General features: G+C 36.1%; 1 protein-coding gene across 6 annotated transcripts in view; it reads left to right on the forward strand.

Moving 5' to 3' along the window:
• LOC129565282 (uncharacterized) overlaps positions 1–20,929 on the forward strand; it is an 82,510-nt gene that overhangs the window by 53,971 nt on the left and 7,610 nt on the right. For 4 of the 6 annotated variants that reach the window (XM_055440000.1, XM_055440019.1, XM_055440010.1 and 1 more), the window contains exons 7-16: positions 8,442–8,582; positions 9,213–9,365; positions 10,239–10,369; positions 17,078–17,231; positions 17,307–17,468; positions 18,112–18,350; positions 18,441–18,634; positions 18,701–18,755; positions 18,860–19,124; positions 20,589–20,798. In XM_055440000.1, the coding sequence (XP_055295975.1) occupies positions 8,442–8,582; positions 9,213–9,365; positions 10,239–10,369; positions 17,078–17,231; positions 17,307–17,468; positions 18,112–18,350; positions 18,441–18,634; positions 18,701–18,755; positions 18,860–19,124; positions 20,589–20,798 (1,704 nt within the window). Of the gene's footprint in view, positions 1–8,441; positions 8,583–9,212; positions 9,366–10,238; positions 10,370–15,999; positions 16,084–17,077; positions 17,232–17,306; positions 17,469–18,111; positions 18,351–18,440; positions 18,756–18,859; positions 19,125–20,588; positions 20,799–20,929 lie in introns of all 6 variants that reach the window. The other 2 variants (XM_055439991.1, XM_055439981.1) reach the window with 2 other exon arrangements.

A 20,929-nucleotide genomic window follows, 5' to 3' on the forward strand; every position in this document is an offset into this window, starting at 1 on the left:
AAAGGACAATGGTCGTAACGGTTAAGAAATCGATTTTATCTTCTTTTTGTTGCTCGGTAAAAGACCTGAAAAAATCTATTTATATTTTTTCCTCTCTATCTCTCTCAAGCGAACGAGAGCGAAAGTGCTGTTCGCCTTCGGTTCGTATGAATTTAATTTATATTCTCATTTTTATTCTTGGGCTCAATTGATTTTCTTCAGTAACAGACCACTTCAATCTGAGATCGGAAAAATACGACAAGATACTTGGTTGCTGTGATGGCGGCAGGCAGCACGACACCATCCAAACTGATGCTGTGTCGCTGCTGCGGCGCTGTATTTTTGTTTCGATCTAGCGCATGAATGAAAATGAAATGCACGGGTCGCACGACAAGGATTGTTTCCGATAAAATTTTATGAGCCGTTTAGTTTCCTTCCCTTCATTATCTCATGGTGTCAGCTCTTCTTGGCGAGCTGAACATATTTTTCCAATGTTATGGAAGTGCTCATTCCCAGTGCTTTTTTCTGCAACAGCACCGAAGAAGAGCGAAAGCGAAAACGATAGCGAAATTGAAAGCGAAAATAGAATCGTAAGCAGGAATAAGTGTCAATATAGCTACTGTCATGCCTGACACCACATCCATTTATCGAGTGTGGCAAATGATAGACCGAAACGAATGTATTTTCTGTACATAGACCTACTTTAGCTGTCTAAAATTTTCATTGCCGAATCAAGTATGACAATGAATGAGAAGGCGCTGGAACTTATTTAGTGTCTGAATTCGATGCAAACTGTACCATTAACCAGGGGTACGGAATACAAGGAAACCATGACGCGATTGACTCTTGAGAAATTTGAGGCAAATCGACGACTCATACGAAACCCGGCTGAAAATTCATCGATGTTTTTGTTCGTTAGCCTCATTCGTTGTGCCGTTTGTTGGTTTCGGGATAAAATTGTACAATGGAAAATTACGTGTGTGCGTGTTATTTCATTTTATTGCTTTGTGGCAAGACATCATCCACATTCATTTGCCACATCTTCATCTTCCGTTTTGTGTTGAATAACATAACACAAAAACATATGGTTGATTTTTTCTCTCCCTGCAAAAAACCATGCACGTGTTTATGTTCGGTTCAATGAAATTAAATATTTACGGTTTTTGTGTGATGTTCTGGTTAGTGGCTTTCCATTTCTTTTCGGTTAGTGGCTTTACATCTCGTTCACTTTTCCATAATCAATCGATTGGCGTGCGCCGTTGAATGGCAATCAAATGCATGGAACACCATTTGTTGTAGAAAACAAATCAGCATTTGATTAGAATTCGGTCCGAATCAACATTCCATAGCAGAATTACAGCTGAGTGTCATGTGTGCGTATAAGCTATTTTCATCTTGAGAGCATCATTTGTAACAATGTCTGTGTCTTCTTTCTTTCTTTTCATTTCAGACAATGTGCAATTACACGCTTATATGGTTAGTTATACTAAGTTAGCTCTGCTTACCGCACATTCCATGTTTTTGCATTGACTATTTAGATTGAGAAAATTCACTTTAACCCTCAACTGCATAAGCCCGCCTTTTGGCGGGCATCATTTAAACACCTGTATAATGTGAATCGTACGGCGGATGACATTGCTTCAAGGGGAATTTTTATTTGTCAATGTTTTTTCTTTATTTTTGTCTTTGGCGTCATTTGTCTATGTCGTACGATTGGTGAGTTATAAACAAAAATGTGCACGAAAACGAAAATTTGACAAAATAAATTATTCGGTTTCCAAATTAGACATATTTTTTACACTTTTAAACAATGGATTTCATTGTTCTCTGACTTATTTCTATCGCATTTCCTGACTAAACCATGGGAAATCTAGGATTATGAATATTTTTTTCGTTATCTATGGCCAAAAATCAACCAAATACCAGTACTCCCAGTCCTAGGAAAAATTCATGCAGTTGAGGGTTAACTTTGACATTGGTACGAAGAATTTCTTTTATGTTAGAAAATGAAATCGATCGTCACGAGGGAAACAAATTTGTCACTAGGAAAAGAGAGAAACTTAGTAGTATGTGGGTAGTACAGTACAGGCACATACAAATGACAATGCCGACAAAGGTATGCAAATGAATGTGAAACCTAAAAAGCCATAATTTTAGACGTATTTTATACAACAGCAAGACCATTGAGCATAGGAAAGCGAGTCTCTTGTACCGTGACAAAATGATAAAACACATCATTCACGTTGCTCAAGTGGTTTTATATCACTTCACGCGGATAACAAAACGGTTCAGAGAGAATACACACGTAGCATCGTTTACAGAGCATTCGTAAATTTGAGTGGATGTGGACACAAGGTTATTTATCCACCACTTTTTCACAAGCCGTGTTTGCCTTTTTTTCCAACTTTGAACATCAAAAACGTTGAGCCGGTGCTGAAGCAGTCATTCATCTTTTTTCGGCACACATACGTTAGACGAGATAAAAAAAATGCCTACAACCAATGTCTCTAATATATCCCACCAGGGGATGAGTGCTTGAAGTCAAGCAAATGTTTGTTCCATCGCCATTTTCCGTGTGCATAAACAGTTTCAAGTTTGTTGTGTATCGTTTGAGGCTCTGGTGCGTTTGACTGTGTCACCGGCAGAAGCGTTACGCTTGGTCAAAGAAGTTTTTGATAAGAGGCTTGATGCTGACTGCTTCTACGTGCGTCTTATGTATAAAAAATGAAGTATGTATATCGAGAACGGGAAAAGTTATGTTTCTAATGTTTGAGTCATGCTCTGTTTGCGTGTGTATCATTTGGTAGCCTCGATATTCGAGTAGCAAAATGTTCTATGTCTATAACGTGGTGTCTGACTGGACCAAGTCAAAAATAATGTGATAAAAATGCGTAATGGCATGCTATTGCCATTTGTAAAATTTCATTTTTTTTTCTATCAAAATATTTTTGTGGGCCCGGAAAATGAAATGGTTGGAATTTTATCTATCATACATCCGCATGCCACTTTTCAAATTCCTAACATTCCGTGGCTTTCTTGTTATTAGCTGGCACAATACATAGAAGTAGGGAAAATTTTCAAAGCAAGACGCATACACCAAAAAGAAAAATCGATTGTGAACGAAACTTTGCGCCGATAGACAAGCGTTGAGTTAAGTTGACGTCGTACGATGTATAAGTTTTATTTCGATATTCGATTCGAATCGCGACAATTGATCACTGCTCACACTCATTTACGAAATTATTACTCCGTTTGGTTATTCTGCCGGCGACTGTCTCGCTTCTTGATTTTGATTATTATTTTTATCGACGCCCTTGGAATAACCATTTCATCATCTTTCTGCTTGTTTTCTTCGTCGCAGACCCATAAAAATGATGGCAATATCCAAGCAAACTGGAATAAAGTTGAGAACATGTGTGCTAGGTGAGGTTGAAGAAGAAGAAAAATCAAAGAAGTGAATGAAAAGAGATCCGAAGTATTGTTACGATAGAATCGTCAAAAAATATTATGTAAATGCATTGGCAATCCTTTCGAGATGATTCATCTCAAGCGAACAGCACGAAATTTGCTTAACTAGACGCTTTCAAAGGGACCACTTTTTCTTCGTAAAGTGTCATGGTACAGGTCAAAGAGCGTGCCCAAAATTTGAAATAAAATAAATAATCCGACATCTGAAGCGCTATTATCAACTGACCAAATCACAAAGTTTATATTTTTTCAACAAAAATTGGTCAAATAAAAACAGCTTTTAGCACGTGTTTCCTTTTTCTGTCAAACCAAAATGAGCGTAGGATGTGTCGGTTTTTATTTTAGTTTTTTTTGTTCATACCATAAATTTCCATAAAGAATCATTTTTATTTTTCAAGACATTGCACATTTTCATGCTTAAGTTCACTCACTTTGCTATATAAATTGCACGCTAGCGCGATTATTACGCCATTTTTTTTTCATCAACATAGTGGTGTTATGATGAGAAAAGGCGGATCGAATAAATTGAGGGTGGAATGAAAAAACAGAGAAGGACACCCGAAAAAAGCGTAATAGAATAATTTTCTGTTTCATAAATGCCAAGGGCTGCGTTTAACACCACGCAAAAAATCATGTATAATGCTTCGTTATGGAAGTTTTGATGTAATAACTTTACCCGGAAACAAACAATGAGTAAACAATGTAAAAGTCAACACGAATTTCAATCCATTGACAGAATTTCGTTTCATTGAATGAATACAATTGACCGCCGTAGGGAAACCACGAACCATTTATATGCGTATCCCCACAGTTAATTCAACTTCATTCGTGCTTGTGGATTTAATTCGACGCATTTTCAATGTATGTGCATGCTTTTTTGTCGTGAAACATGCCAGCCAAAAATTTAATTTAACCTATATTTGGGTATTGTATATGTTCGATATCCGAAAATGAACCGAAACCACAATACATTTTATGAATTGATGAATAATTTACGGGCTGGCCGGTAGTGTGATATGTTCGACGGTCAGTTTTGTGGCAAGCATTTGATTCATCAGTCAGCCTTGAAATTTCAATTCGGTTCATCGAAATTAACAATTTTGCTACTCCTTATTGTGCCATTTTCCCCCCATTGATTTTACCAATTAAATGGTATCAGTAATCTACCAGCGTGACATGGGCATCACATGAATTTGGTATGTTATATCTACGTATGTTACCTGCATATACAATTCTACCCTCACCGCATGTGGTATTGCTGGTTTTCAATGTTGGATGATATGAAACATAGGTAGTACGTTGATAGTAGGTAGGTACATATGTTTTTTATATTTAAAGATTTTTTCGGAAAAGTCGATACCATTGAGATATCCTTCAATGAATTGCCTATCTAATAAGGCCACTAAGACAGTCAAACTAAAATGTGATTGAAGCAGAGCAATCATTTTCACTTTACTATCCCATAAATACCACTAATAAAAAAACTAAATACTGCATGAACAATTTCTGGTTCTAACCAACAGCAAACTCGTTTCGATACCATTACTCGGTTATTGCTTCTATCGAGAGAATGTGCATAGTCGCATTGGGATTTACCAAACATTTCATCTGTTTGGCATGTCACACCGAACATAAATAAGTTATAAAATCCAAGTACTCCCAATGCCAGACTCATTTCACCTTCCTTTCGGCAATTTCTGATTTTCCTCCAATTAATTTAATGGATGCAGTGCTTAATTATTAGTAGCCGCAATTGAATGGAATTCATCTTATAATTGAATATTCGATAAATAATATCAAAGCGACCATCTTCAAAGTTAACTGTGCATTCGGAGAACCCGAGACCGCCATGTACTATGAAGACTAGACACAAATCTGATTCCATCATAAGATATTGAAATACGAAAAACTTTTGTTCTTGTTCTCACATCATCGACAAGATCGACTCTTAGATAATGTGAACCGCCCAGGCGTGTGAAGCCGCAAACAGAGGGGCGAAACCGAACTGTCATCATCAATTACAACGCGGCTGTCAGAATAAAGTACAAATTAAATACACGCCAGACAGTCTTAAGTGCACCTTCGTAGAACGACTCGTTGAATTTGAACTACTATGTTTGAAAAAGACAACGTATTTTCGTGAACGTATATTATTCATGGAGTGAATAAAAATGATAAAATCAAGTGGAAAATGAATATTTGTGTAAAATTATGTTGTTTCTTTATTTCCTATTTAAATGCAATGAATGATTTGGATGACACATCCACATTATCAAATTTAGACAAATGTTTCCAACATGAACATATTTATCTAAGTTTTCTTTAGATTTGCTGATGTTCAAATGAATTTTGAAATCAATTAATTCAATTTTCTCATTTTTTACGTTCGCTTCCTACAAAGTGAGCTTGAAAATGTGTTTCAGAAGCCATGGGAATAAAGTGGCTCCTTAAACACACAATGGCTTTGTTCCACCGAGTGCACAAATTTGTTCTACACATTGAACATGTCAGTAGATACTTAACCTCACTTTGTCAATCAAAAACAAGAAAAATGTTAGCAAAGAATTTCTGAGCAAAAAAAGAAAGTTCATATTCTTTTTCGGTATTTTTCCAAACGTTTCTAAAATGTTATTAAAAATGGGTTTTCATATTAATACACTAGGTATATTTTTATAAATAATTGAAATATTTTTTAACCAGAATGCTGGAAATATGTACTCATGTACTTATGCATACTTTTAGCGCGTTCCGCAACGAATGACAACCGACTACGCGGTCCCCGTTGTAGTTTGACAGTTCGGTTTCATGGCTCTGGCCGCAAAAGCTGCCGGGCTGGAATTTATCAGAGGAGAGAAGAAAAAAATCCGCATAACTTTTGTTTAACATGAATTAAAGCATAAATTATCAAATATTTACAGTCCAAATAATTTTACGACACCTCACTTCTGAATTGTGTGCTCCAAAATGAAATTTGTAACAACAAAAGCTACAATAACAGCAATGTCAGCTGTAAAGTATTGTTTTGAACTTCAATTTAATTGGGTTTGAAACTTTGTCCAAGCGCAATTTGCCAAATAAATACGTAAATGGTGGTGCAGATGAAAATTGAGCACTAAACGGTAATCAGATTTGGTCTGTTCCACTTTGGCAAATTGTATGGTAAATGCGTAACTTTATAATTTGAACGTTTGTACAAAGTAATGTCATGGTTTCCACATTAGTGAATTTAAGGGAATATGAAGCAAAAGTTCGGACGGAATAAAACGTATGTAGCCCAATGTATGAATCCTTTTGAAATGGACCATTTTTCTATATCACTGATTCAGGCTCTTATACGTCAGTTACTGCAACACGAAACCTTAATCAAAGCTGACTTTGATTGGAAAAGCAGAAACTATTTACGGTTACATATAAATACGATACTTGTCCGGTTGGCCTTCCGGGTTCTCATATTCATAAGAGTCTTTTATTATATTTTGTCATCTCTTCTGTCACTACAATGATACGAACTTCTGAATGAGTTTTTATGAAGTACTAAATATGCCGTCCAAACAATGGAAATGAAACCCATTGCAAAACACACACTGGAACTGTGTATAGAGTTACTGATGATTTATCATCGTATTCTCTGGATCAATCATGGAAACTCACTCGTTCATACCCATTGAGTTTGTTTAATGTTTATACTATGGAAATTTATTCACAACATCTTGGCAGCACTTTCTTTACACGAGCCACTTTTGTTTTGACTTCTCCGTTTTTCTTTCTACGTCATTCATCAAATGTCCTATCGGAAGCGTGCATCGAATAATATTTGTGAGATAGAAAATTCGTAGAAAAGTTTAACACAATGCAGAGCGCTTTGTATTTGAACTTCATTAATTCTATAGAATAGCTTAAAGGCGAACGTTTCCGAAATTGTTTAGTTTTCTCACACTTTTTCGAAATAATTAGGTACATCAAAATAATTCCCAACCAGTGCCCGAAAATAAGAATAATCGATTTCCAGTTGATTAAATACGCACGCATGCATCACAATACTTTTCCCAAGACATCTAATCTTCCAGCATGAACATGAATCAGCGTGATTCGAGCGCTGCCAGAACATGGCTCAAGACCAAAAGACGCAACGAGAATACCACACGAAAAAAAAGACCAAAATCATTCTCGTAAAAAGATGGAAATGAATTTTTGATTTGATAAACAGAGATGAAGAAAGAAAAACAAACCCAACGAAAGAGAAATAAAAAAAGTAGCAAAAAGTTTTTTGGTGTGATGGGGTCAGACAACAAAAGTCTGTCTGTCAAATGTTCAAATATATTTGAGCTGTGGTTTTTGTTTGAATACTCTTTATTATCAGTGTTTATCGATGATCACATTAACAAATTCAACATGAGCTATCCAAAAATCAATGATACATACGTTTCTTTTCCATCGTTTCAAATGTTTGATGAAGCAAACGAATCGATTATTTCTTTTTTGACCTAAAAAGCTTTCTCTCCCTCCTGGTAAAAATATTTGCTGCAAATGGCACGGATCGAATTGCGATAGTTGTTGTTTGTTTGGAATACTATCCTATATATACGGAATAAGAGCATTTTCTTTCATTCAACTCGTGTGTTAATTCTCATTTCCTGTGAATGTGATGCTGTTTCTAGTGATAATGTGTCTCAATAAGGTACATTTACATTGAATTGGATTTTTCTGTGAAAGCACATCGAATATGGGCTAACAGACAAAAGAGATTCCGAAATGAACATCGGAAATAGATTATTGGAAGCCATTCGGGCACACACACACACACATATCAAGTGATTTAAAATGCGAACAGATGGTATTATATTTCCATACAACAGCTCAGGCATTGTTCCGTTTTAGGAATGCTAAATCGTTCTGAGTTTTCTTCTTCTTCACCATTTCGTTTGAAGTTTACTCCACTACTTGGAAGTGAGAATCAATTTCCCTCTTTAATTGTGCTTTTTTCCTCTTTACAGGTTTATGACGATAAAAAATTGGCCCTTCATTACATGCGATCGAGAAAATTTCTCTTCGATTTGGCTGCTTTAATACCGCTAGATTTACTTCAAATTAGATTAGGCACACAACCGTTACTTAGATTTCCACGTTTTTTAAAAGTAAGTACACATTGACATTGCAACCACTAACCGCAAAGACCATGATTTGTTGAATATGAAACATGAATGTCATAAATTCATGCTTGTGTAATTGTGGGTATTCAAAAACAATGGTAATAAAAAAAAATCTGGTGTGTGGTGTTAAAATTTTGACAGATTCATGACTTGTTTTTGGCCATGCACGTTTGTTTGTTTGTCTACACGAGAAGAAAAAATCAATAAAAAAAACGGGGGCAAAGAACAAGTTTTCAAAGCGAATCTGTTTTACATGAAATCACGTACGCCATCATCAAAAACGGAAGATAATTTTCGGCAAAACCCAAAAAAACTTTTTCAATTAACTCACCAAAATGGGATCCATAATAAACAGTGGATGCTCCTCGTGCAGCCGACGCAACACACTAGCAGACACTGTCAACCTTTTTCGGTTGTTTGTTATTATTATTATTTGTGATCATTTGCACGCGTTTGTATAATTTGTAATGATGAATTTTCTGCTCTTTCTCTTCCTCTCTTTCTCGTTGTCATTTCATCCTTTATCCCTGGGCCTCGGCTGTGCGTCTGTGTGTGTCACACGACGACGACAACAACAACATTTGCATCGCGCCCCAAACAAAAACACAAACACAGGTTTACAGATCTGTTAAATTTTATTATATCGTTGAGAGTAGAACTGTATGGCCGAATTTATGGCGTGTAGTTAATTTAATTCATATATTGCTGATATTGGCTCACTGGTTTGGATGCTTCTATTTCCTGCTGTCGGAAGTCGAAGGATTTCAGGTAAGTGTTTTCATTCTCTCTATGTGTGTCTATGCCATTGATGTTTATTTATATAGTATCTTATATCTTTTGTTTCTCTATCATTTTCTGTGAGAGTCGAAATGGAATTCGGGGTCCCTTGCTAGATTATGAAGCTATTAGCCAGATAACTAAGCGACCATTTAACATTGCCAGCAATCATATTATCCATTTTATTATTATCAATACTGCCATCTCTCTCTCTTGCGTTTGGTTTATGCGTGTCCCTCATTGTAACACGCATCGTCTAAATCACGAGCAACTGCTATCATCATTCTGTCATTGTTGACTCGTCCATTTTCATGACATTGTATAAAACTGGGTCGGTTACAATACAAACTACTGTAACCGAGTCTCTCTCTCTCTCTCTCTCTCTCTCTCTCTCTCTCTCTCTCTCTCTCACTTTCACTCTCGTTTGCATTCCGATTTGGCATTCGCGTCGTTCAAATGCAGACCCAGCTGAATTCGCATTTGATTCGATAGTGGAGTGCAAATAATGAATGGAAATGTATACGACCCGTACAATCAAAGTCAAAATACGATGGCGCTCGAAGATAAAAACACTAAATCAAATAATTGGCATTAAATTTGTGCGTGCATGCCATGTGTCCTTAAACAACATGATTGCCGTTCCACGTCGCATGGTAATTTTAATCATCAATTGGATTCCATTTCGGCAGCTCGCCTTTCATTTCATCCAATAAAATTAAATTTACTACGGATCATTTATTTGTTTTTGTCAGTTTTATGGTTGCTTTCGCTAATTGAGAACATTTTAATAAATTTTCCGGTCGTTGATTTTTTTTTTCTCCTCTGTCCTTTCTTTATTTCTTTGCCGTGATTAACGTGAAACAGGGTGATTGGGTCTATCCATACCGACCGGGTGACTATGCAACGCTGACACGAAAATATTTGGGTAGTTTGTATTGGTCAACGTTAACACTCACAACCATCGGTGATTTGCCAACGCCAGAAACGAATGCTGAGTAAGTTTGAAACATTAATACCATTGACAATAGTGATTGGAGGGTTTCGACGACATCTTAATGATGCTGAATTTCGTCTCCTTGGAAATGCGCAAATGATTAGAAATTGATGAGATCTGCGAAAAGGTTGTGAATTAGAGTTATCGAATTTATTTTCGTGCACGTAGTTTAGTGAAAGTATTCACTAAATTATTTTTACAAAAGATTCGAAATGTGTTACGATTTTCTTCAAATGGATTTAAAATAATTTATTAATCAATTCGTATATTCGAAGCTTCTGAAAAGCTCCATTAAGATAATATATATGGAGTGAAATACATATATTTTTATAGTTTAAGTTCTCAGCTGGTGACATTACCTATTGCTTTCTGCGAAGCAAAACATCAAAATCCCGTGTAGAAAAAGGAATTTATTAGTTCAGTAGTTTGTAAGTTAAAATAAAATAATCGGATAAAATACGAAAGGTCAACTTTAAGTATGGTCACACGACGAGACTTTTTAATGTCAACATTTGTATCCAACAAGCATTGATATGGTTATTTGGCACATCGAAAGCGATGGCAAAATCTCATCCATTCCCTTATCAAACTCGAGCAAATGCGATATGTGTGCGAAGGGGTTCGGCAAAGAAAAAAGTTTTTTTCTGTATCAACAAAAACAAGAACAACAACAACAACAACCAAAAATGGACAAAGGCAACTTTATTTACTATGCGGCCCGATAAGTTTTCGGTGTGGCTTGAGAGTAAAAATTGCAACGGCTGCTTCAATTTGAGCCTTTTGGATTGGCAATTTTTTTTTTCGGCTATGCAGGCGGCGCCATTGTGTTCGAATAAATATGTATGAAAACGTCATAAAAAACCATGACTGTGTGACTGTGCCTATAAATTGAGCGAAAATGCTTCTTGAAAATACCCAGGACACAAATGAAAAACATAATCAATTGGAAAAGAAAAACATAATCAATTTGCAAAAATTGCGCACACCAAGCAGAGATGAAGATATTTTGAACGTAAAGTATGGAGATTTTCTTTCGCAAATACGTTAGATTACAGAATAACCGGTGCGCAAAACGAAAGGAAAAAAAACTACACAAAAGCGAAAAACACAAACGGCGGCCACACATACAAAACACTGAATTACAAAAAAACAATCAAGGGATTTGGTTTCGTTCGCGAGTCACTTTGGGATGTTGCTTTTCGTTTCTATGTTTTCATCCTTTTCTCGATTTAACAATAAACAAATATTATCTCACACCGAAGCGGTTGAATAAACGCTGCTGAATATATGTAAGTATACGCACAAATCAAAAACCGACAAACAGAAAAAGAAGAATAATAAGAAGAGAAAAAAAAGCATGCTCCTTTTTCAATGGCTCGCATCCTAATTTATTACTGCTCGGCTTTCAGCGCAAGCGATTTATTTGCTCAGCTTCAACTTCATTTCCGCTAGTTCAATCTTCGGTTGCCCACTGCATTGTAATATGACGACGGCAGAAAAAAAATAGATTTGGGAATAATAAAAATGCGATAAAATGAAAAATGCCTAGCAGAAATCTTCAAACGTTCAATTCCGAAAGTATGTTTGAAAACAAAAGTCCGTTTCACATGGTTACAAAGCAAATTCATTTGCTTCTATTCTATATTTCCGTTGCTGCGTACACGCTCAAAGGCTGAAAATCAATCTGGAAACAGCATTTCAATGGAAATGAAAGGGAAAAAGAGAAAAATGTAAATCAAAGTGAAATAGACAATGGGAAATTGTGCGACCGGAAAAATATATTTAAAACAACATTGCGAAGAGGATGAATAAGAAGAAGCGTTTTACCGTTTTATGAATATTCCATGTTATAAAAGCGTATTTGCGTTGTGATGATTTGATAAATTTATACGTTCTCAGCTGCTTGTGCGAAAGCAGTGAATAGTTTGCCATTTGTTCGGGACAGTCTTACTTCTGTAGTAGTATGTTAAATAAAATCAACAAACTAATACGCTCTCCCTTTCTTGAACGGCCACAGCAAGAATAAGGAGGAAAAAGCCACCCCAAAAAGCACATGACAAGACGCAATGTGCTTCTGGAAGAAAATGAGCTTCAGCTTCTTCTAATCTGAAATGCCCGCATACTTGGCTTGACCAGACATTCCAATTGGCTACATTTCGAGCTCGGCTCTTATACAGTGGCAATGCGTTGATATAGGCAGGCTTGTTGAGAAATAACAGTAAAAACAAAAACAAAACAAAAATCTTATGCTTGCGATAAATAGCTGGCTGCGCATACAAGAGTCGAGCTCGATATGTAGCAGAACGGAATGTCTGGGCTTGACTCATCCACTCAAATTCATTTGAGTGTATTTACATTTGGGTTTTCCGTTTCTCCCTCTCTCTCGCTCTCGCTCCATGTTTTTATTAGCTATAAATCGCAGACGATAAAAATATTCCCACCCTGATTCCGTTGGTTCTGTTTATTGCTTTTTATGCTTTTAGTTCGTTACATCGTCGACAAATAGTGTCTCCAAATGAAATAACACCACTATAAACATCTGCCGTACCAAAAACAAAAACATCACTTGGCAGCGAGCACTTCGAATACTGCACAAAAAAAAATTCGTAAAACTTTTGTGTGAAGTCCTTGTACAAGCTCTTGAAAAAAAATACTAGCCACTTTGTTTGCTTATTACTGATTTGACAAATCCAATTTGCTACGAGGCATACAATTGAAATTGGCAACTTTTTACCATTGCTATATGAGCGCAATTTAATATTTCATGTGTCGACTGGCATTTATCTTAGTTGAATAATGGAACTGTGACTATGAATCCAAACGTGTGCGCGTGATCGAAATGGCATATATTGGCCACATGGCAACAGTTCGGTAGATCAAGTGAATTTCAATCGTTGAGACGAATTGAGACTTTTCTGTCTGATACTCTCAAATCCATAATGATGACTCATTCACAATTTTTGCATATTTGGCAGGAAAAACAACTCATTGCGCACAGACAGGTTTGAATCATTGAAGTCAAGTTCTTTTTTCTGCTCTGCATTCGTGCACAAGTTCAGCCAACGACGCGTATTGAAAACGCATAACAATACAATTCAACTAGGTATATATTCGATTGTGTCAGCGTCTCTAGGGAGAAAGAAAAAACAACATCAAAAAGGGTGAGAGCAAAAAAAGAAAGAAAAAAAACCTGCACACGATAAAGAAAGAAGGATGTTGAGAAAATATGAGATGTAAAAGCTTTCAATTGATCATTCGCAGACATACACACAGACAGACAAGCGCGCGCGCTTGTTGTTTATCTGTTATTCTGAACACTGAGCATCAACTTTTATTATATTGTCGGTGCTTTCATTCAACATTGATTAATTGTACGCGATGAGACTGAATCATTTCTTTTCTTTTCTTCTTTCGTCTTGACTTCAAGCACATTGTGCAAGAATTCGAGAAGAAGAAAAAAACGAAAACAATTTGTTATTTAACGAGCGAATTCATTTTTTTTATATAATCAATTGTATATTAAAAAGATGTGCACGTTAAAGGCCTATCGATAGATTAAATGCCATTCATCATCGCAGCACACAGTCGGTTGTTTTGTCTCAACGTTCTTTATCAGACAATTGTAAGCCAGCCCCCTTCAAATAAAATACATTCCAAATCAATGACATTTTCAATCATTTTGCATTCTCTTCTTTCTCTGCATTACTGTTTCGCTTTTAACAACTTTTTATTCTTAATTTGAACACATATGTTCGCATTTCCAATAAATTATTGATGATGAAACGGTTTTTACATGAACAAACAAAAAACCATGACCAATTTAAATTGCATTTCGAGGTTGCAATCAATTTATCTTGTTTTTTTTTCAATGAATTCACAACGTAAACAATAAAATGATGATTCCCACTTGATTTTATTACCTCGATGCATATGTTACGAAATACGAATTACACAGGATTACCGGAATTGAAAAATGAGAAATAAACGAGCTGAAAGGCGCACGTGAATTATATTTGTTTAATGAAGTGAGTGAACCAAACTCTACGGAGTAAAATGAATCTGAAAAACGTGGCCAAACATTGTTTTTCACTCTCGATTTCAACGCTACACTTGATAAAGTTTTTCAGTCTTTTAAAGTGGTAACATGCAGTTTTTATGCGTATTTGAATAAACTTTCGCTCTATTTGCAATAATGACCGTTGAAACAGTATGAACAAAAAAGAATCATTCCCAAGACCGTTCCAACATTCCTGTATACGGGTGCAAGAAATTGATAGTACTCTTTGATTTCATACTGAATAAGTAAGAAAAAATGGTCTTGTGTAAGTTTAAACACTAAAAAAAACTGTGCACTTCAATGGAAAATGCACTAAGGAGCAATTCGTGTTTCAAGTTAGTTGTGTATTGCCAAAAGTTGTAGACGGTACAATCCAATCGAGAGACTGCAGTACAGATTGTTTCTGTTTAACTACTGCACAACGGATTTTTGCTGTATTGTCCAGTGAGTTGTAACGAAACCTAGACGCATATCCGAATAAATTGTGAAGGAGGATGCTGCATTTAAAATCAATTGCAGCCAATAGAATTTCTTTTTTTCAAATACAAATTTTCACAAACTCTGCTACAAATATACCTCTTGTTTTCGGATCATAAGTAAAAACCTGAAAATGGGGGAAAAATGGGTGTCCCTGTCCATACGCTGCTGAAAAAAAAACCATTGAACACACTATGTTTTTGGACAACTTTTCGATAGCACTTAAAATGAAGCAGTAGCAGCAGAGAGCAACCACCACCAACACGTGCTATAGCAAAGGGCCATATACTCGAGAGAAATACGGTGCACAGTTGTGTCAGGCAATATTTTACGAACGCCACAAAAACTTTTTCCGTTTCGATTTATACAGTTTTCGGTGTGGCCAAGCCAAGTGTGATAGATCTATTGCGATAATTTTTCGCACTATGGATACTCGCATGACGATGAACCAATTCAAGGGCCAATGGATAAAATAATAAATTGGAAAGCAAGAAATACCAAGACAACCGTAGACGTACTGAATGACAGCAAAGTTATGTTGAAAAGTTATGTAACCAAGCATCGAAAGAGACACACGTTCGTAGCCGTTATTTGGAAGCTAGTCTCCGAATCGTGTAAAATACTTAACGAATTTTCTATTTCGGCCCAATTGAAAATCGTGCACGAAATTTGTGAGATTTTGTCACATTGACCCATAGCAATACGAGAAAAAGCATATATAAGAGATTAAAACATTGGCCGAACAATAAAGATGTGGTGCACAACACAGATTCAATTGGTCAACAACGTCGTAAATCTTACGGAAAAGAAGAAGCACAGTTAACTTAATAATGTCGAGTTCGAAGGAATAGGAAAAAGTGCGATTATGTCAAATTAATAACAAATGCTTAGCACTGCTAAAAAGCAGTCATCGTAATAGCTTTTGGACAGAGAGAGAATGTGGGCCAGAGTGACCAAATATTTATGGGATGAACATAAATTACAGCAAAGACCTTTTTACGCGTTGTCATTAGGCATATTTTAGGCGAAATAGTATGCATTTGCTCATCTTACCGGTGATTTTATTTTTCTCATTTCATTTTCTTCGCTATGAAAAGAGCATCCAATTCGCCAGACGGACCGAGATCACTTCCGCGCCGTGGTATTAAGTCACGTTTACTTCAGTTTGCATCAAACTATGGGTAATTTATTAAAAACCAAGCAACGAATTGAATGGCTTTGACACTCTATTAATCAGATTTTTCACTCTTGAAACTGAAACTCAACACCTGCTTGACCAATGTTGGTTCAAACTTGGTTCAATCCAAACTTTAGTCATGCAAATGAATGGAACATATATCATTTGATCAACTTTCGCAGTTTATTTTTAGTCTAGAATACTTTTTTATCAATTCAACCGAAGGCTGTCCGCCAATTTCTTTAGATTTCGATATTAATTTTTGAAAAATTTAATTCCATTTCCCTCCTCGAAACTGGGATAAATGGAGGTATGTGGATAAAATCTGCTGTCGAATACAATCGATTCGGTGCGAGCGTTTTTTTTATGTTTGTAATTAATTTGATTGAGCTGAAGTAAATGTGTTTACGCAAAAACGGACCAATGTTGATATGGAGAGAAAAAATGCTCATTATCGAAACGCATATTAACCACGAACACATTTTGTTTTGCCATTTTTATCTACTCATTCAGCCAAATAGTAGCTATGGATGGTTTACAAACGGATCGATACATGTTTTTAACACACTTTAGCCATCATTCAATAGTTTGAAAGAAAAAAAAACAGTTAATGAACAAAGAATTTTTTTCCACGAAATTCAAAGGTTTCGAAATTGTGCGTGACAGCCTTCAATAGTTCTGCCTTTTTTGTGCCCAATATTATCGACCTTATGTCACATTTTTTCTATTTTAAATTTTAATTCATCTGGTAATATTTGACGATTTGATGAACTGTCAAATGAAAAAAAGTTCATAGCAATTTAACGAAATTTGATCGCATGATATATTTGGAAATTCTCGTCAAAGTCGAGAGTGAAAACGAAAGTGCATCGACACAAACAATTTCGAAAGCTTTGACAATCAGTGTGGAAAATTCGATTGATTAGCGTGCAAATGCACTCACACAACAAATAATAGCACGTTTTTCAAAATCTTGTGCATTTTTATTGGATTCACAGGTACATTTTTACGATAGTCAGCTACTTGATAGGCGTGTTTATATTTGCAACAATTGTGGGTCAAGTGGGCAATGTGATAACCAATCGAAATGCAAATCGACTGGAATTCGAGAGACTCTTAGACGGTGCCAAAACCTATATGCGACATCATAAGGTAGGATTTGCACTCATGCAGATAGAAATGGAAATGATTTTATCGAAAAAAAATTTATTTCTTTCTCCCTCGTAGGTACCCGGTGGCATGAAACGGCGTGTGCTGCGATGGTATGATTATAGCTGGTCACGTGGACGGATCCAAGGTGGTGGTGATATCAATACGGCATTGGGTCTACTACCTGATAAACTAAAAACTGAATTAGCATTGCACGTTAATTTAAGCGTGTTGAAAAAGGTTTGCTACTACATTTCACCTGTTCACTTCGCTTGAGTCCATCATGTAATTTAGAAGAGTTGATGTTCTGGTTAACATGTGTGCGCATTTTTTTTCGTTCCAAATGTTACTATCAACCCCATTAATTTTATATCAATTAAGACATTTTCATTAAAGCCATTTGCTGCAGCAAAAACTAACCATAACAAAAACATGAATGAAAAAGGGTTCTCACCATGAAATTTGCATGAACTTACAAATTCATGAACTCATGTGTATGAAAAAGGGCCTTTGTTAGAGGCTAAAGGTTCTACTTCAAGCAAAAACAATTCATAAATCAACTCATTCCATACTATCACCTTCGAAAATTTGATGCTTTCATTGTGCTTTCGAAAACCGCCTCCATACGTAATATTACGTATGTGATGTGTCAGAAATGCCGAAACTTCAGAGCATTTTATTTCCTTTGAAGTTGTTAGGCACACAGATTGTTGATCTCTGTAAAATTGCTTGCTATCTTTATTATTTGTTTGTGCTTCTGAGCTTCCCGCATTTGTTTGATGTGGCTCCCCGTATTATGTATCCGTCTCTAACCGTCTATCTTCTTGTTTGTTTCGTCTGTCTTTCTTCTTTGCCGCAATGTTTCTTTTGTTGTGTGCTGCAGGTGACAATTTTCCAAGAGTGCCAACCGGAATTTCTACACGATTTAGTGCTAAAAATGAAAGCGTACATTTTCACGCCCGGCGATTCGATATGTCGTAAAGGTGAAGTAGCACGTGAAATGTTTATCATAGCTGACGGTATTTTAGAGGTGCTCAGCGAAACCGGTAAAGTGCTGACTACAATGAAGGCTGGCGATTTTTTCGGTGAAATCGGCATCCTCAACTTGGACGGTTTAAACAAGTAAGTCATCTGAATAATTTAACCAATTTTTAGCTTTGATCGCATGAAAAACCAATTTCTCTCATTTTCTCTCTTTGTAACTTTGAATAGACGAACGGCCGATGTACGATCGGTTGGTTACTCGGAATTGTTTTCATTGTCACGTGAGGATGTGTTGGCCGCAATGAAAGACTATCCAGAGGCTCAAGATATACTGCAAACATTGGGCCGCAAACGATTGATGGAAGTGCGATGTGTCAACAAGAAGCACGCTAAAAATGTGGCCGAGCGTGAGAGTATAGCAAGTAACGTGCATCTTCGCAATAAAAATCTAGATAACAGTAGTGATAGTACATCTAAACGCATTGTAGATAAACTGCGGAGCGAGGCAAAGGGGATAAAGAATGTGTTGAAAAAATCCAGATGGTGAGCTGAACCTATATAGAAGATGCACGCAAAAAATTCATCTCATTTTTTCTATCATGCAACTTAATCTTTACAATGAATCATTTTTTGCATTTGGTTTGCAGGGCGACGGGCCGAAGGAGTAACGAGTCAATTGAATTACAGCCGCTTCACTTGCAGAAAGGCCCAAAAGGAGTTTTACGACGGATGCCACGTGTTCGATCTGATGAAATACATGAGACACCTGCTGACCAGGCACAGCATGTACAGGCACAGCATGTACAGGCTCAGCATGTTCAGGCTCATGCTCATGAAAAGGACAAAACACCAAGTCCAATCGGTGCCGGTTTGCCGTTGCTGCAACGACTTCGATTACTTAAGGAAAAACAAGTCAGTTTACATTTGATTTACGACGCTAATCTGAAATTTGCTCATGCAATTTGGTATTTTACTTGAACTTTAGTTCGAAAATGCGTTTTTTTTTTTCGTTTAATTTTAAATTATTTCAAATGGCATTCGCGATTGAAAGCAGCGTATTATTTGTATGAGAACAAAATGACGATGAAACGAAGAATCTTCTCAAATCTATCGTTATTTTCGTCTCATTCATAAACTTATCGACTTTGAACTGCGGATGAATTACTTAAAATTGCTTTCTCTTTTCTCTCTTTTTACTCAAATCGTTCGTAATTTTCATAATATCATCCAACTTCGAATCCACGCACAATGATGGCACAATACTCAGAAGAAAGCAAGTGTTTCACAATCTTCCCATAATAATGTTTGTGTTTTAAAGTATAATTCATTAGATGACATCAATGTGATGATAATGATAATCAGTCGAGTAGTTCGATTTCGATGCAAAAATTTTGAAAGAAATCACGAGTATCTGTAGAAAAAAAATCTTACAATTGTTAGAACTTCCAACACAAACTATCCATAGTGACAAACAATTCTACGCCTTATCGATCTCCCAATGTGCTGTAATGGCATGACTCTCATTTAGATTCTAAGTTTTAGAAATTAACATGTCATTGGAGTCTTAGCAACGCCTAATATAAATGATTCCCAAAGTAATTTTTGATAAAATTGACAGTCCGATGCCATCGTAGTATTGAATCCCGTTGGTTAGATCGTCCTATTTAACAAGTATTCAAACAGAAAATCTATTGTGTGCCTGGAAATGAAATGAAATTGTCCTTCTGCCAAATCAACCGCTTCGATCTGGTTTTAAGTTTTTTTTTTCTTTCATTTGGCTTAACTCCTGTAAAATATTGCTGCTTCTTTCTATTAACTTCCACTATCCTTGTAAATAACAAATTTTAGCCATTAGAAATGTAAGAATCTGAAGAAAGAGATTTCTTTTGTTCGAGCCTTTCCAAACCAGTGCAGTCAAAAGGACTTAAAGTAAATGTATATTGATTTTTTGGTTGGTAATATTTTGTACATTTCAAAATTTTGGCACGAAACCACCTCATCTCTTTCTTCACACTGTGTCCGTTCAACCTAGCAAAAGAGTTGAAACTAAAAACATAAATTACTTTAGTTGAAATAAGTGTTACAGTTTTTTTCCTTCACCCATGTATGTTGCTTATTAGACAATGTGTCGTTTTTTTCCCTTTTTTCTCTCTTTTTTCTCCAACCATGTCTTCATTTGCCCAATCACCCTCTGGTATTTGTGTCGGCGCAAAACACATACACGTTTTTTTTATCGACTTATCATTTTATTGTTTGTTTGATTTCCGTATACTTGATGTGTCCTGTATTTCGTGTACACATTTTTATGCGTTTGTAATTATTTGGAAACCCAAAAACAAAAACAAAACAAAAAAACGAAAATGCACTGATCATTAGGATCGCGAAGAGCGAGCTGTAAAACCTGCACAACCAATGATACCATCACCACAAAATACTCATGTTAGATCTGCTGTTTCACCACAGCAATCAATTCAAGAAGAGAACGAACAACAACCGGATGTTGTTGGTCCTGGTTTGCCGCTAATTAAACGTTTATTATTGCTCAAAGCCAAGGAAGAACGTATAGCTAAAGAAACACAAGGAAAGGTAACTATTGTCGTCAATGAAATCATTTCATTTGTTCCGCACCTGTGCACATTTTGATGTTTATCTTTCAATTTTCGGTTAATTTTGTTTGTTTTTGCGAACATATTCGTTTTGTTTTTGTTCATAAATCA

The sequence above is a fragment of the Sitodiplosis mosellana genome, unplaced genomic scaffold, assembly GCF_009176505.1.
Source record: "Sitodiplosis mosellana isolate CC-2019 unplaced genomic scaffold, AAFC_SMos_1.0 Smas_scaffold_1, whole genome shotgun sequence".
Lineage (NCBI taxonomy): Eukaryota > Metazoa > Arthropoda > Insecta > Diptera > Cecidomyiidae > Sitodiplosis > Sitodiplosis mosellana.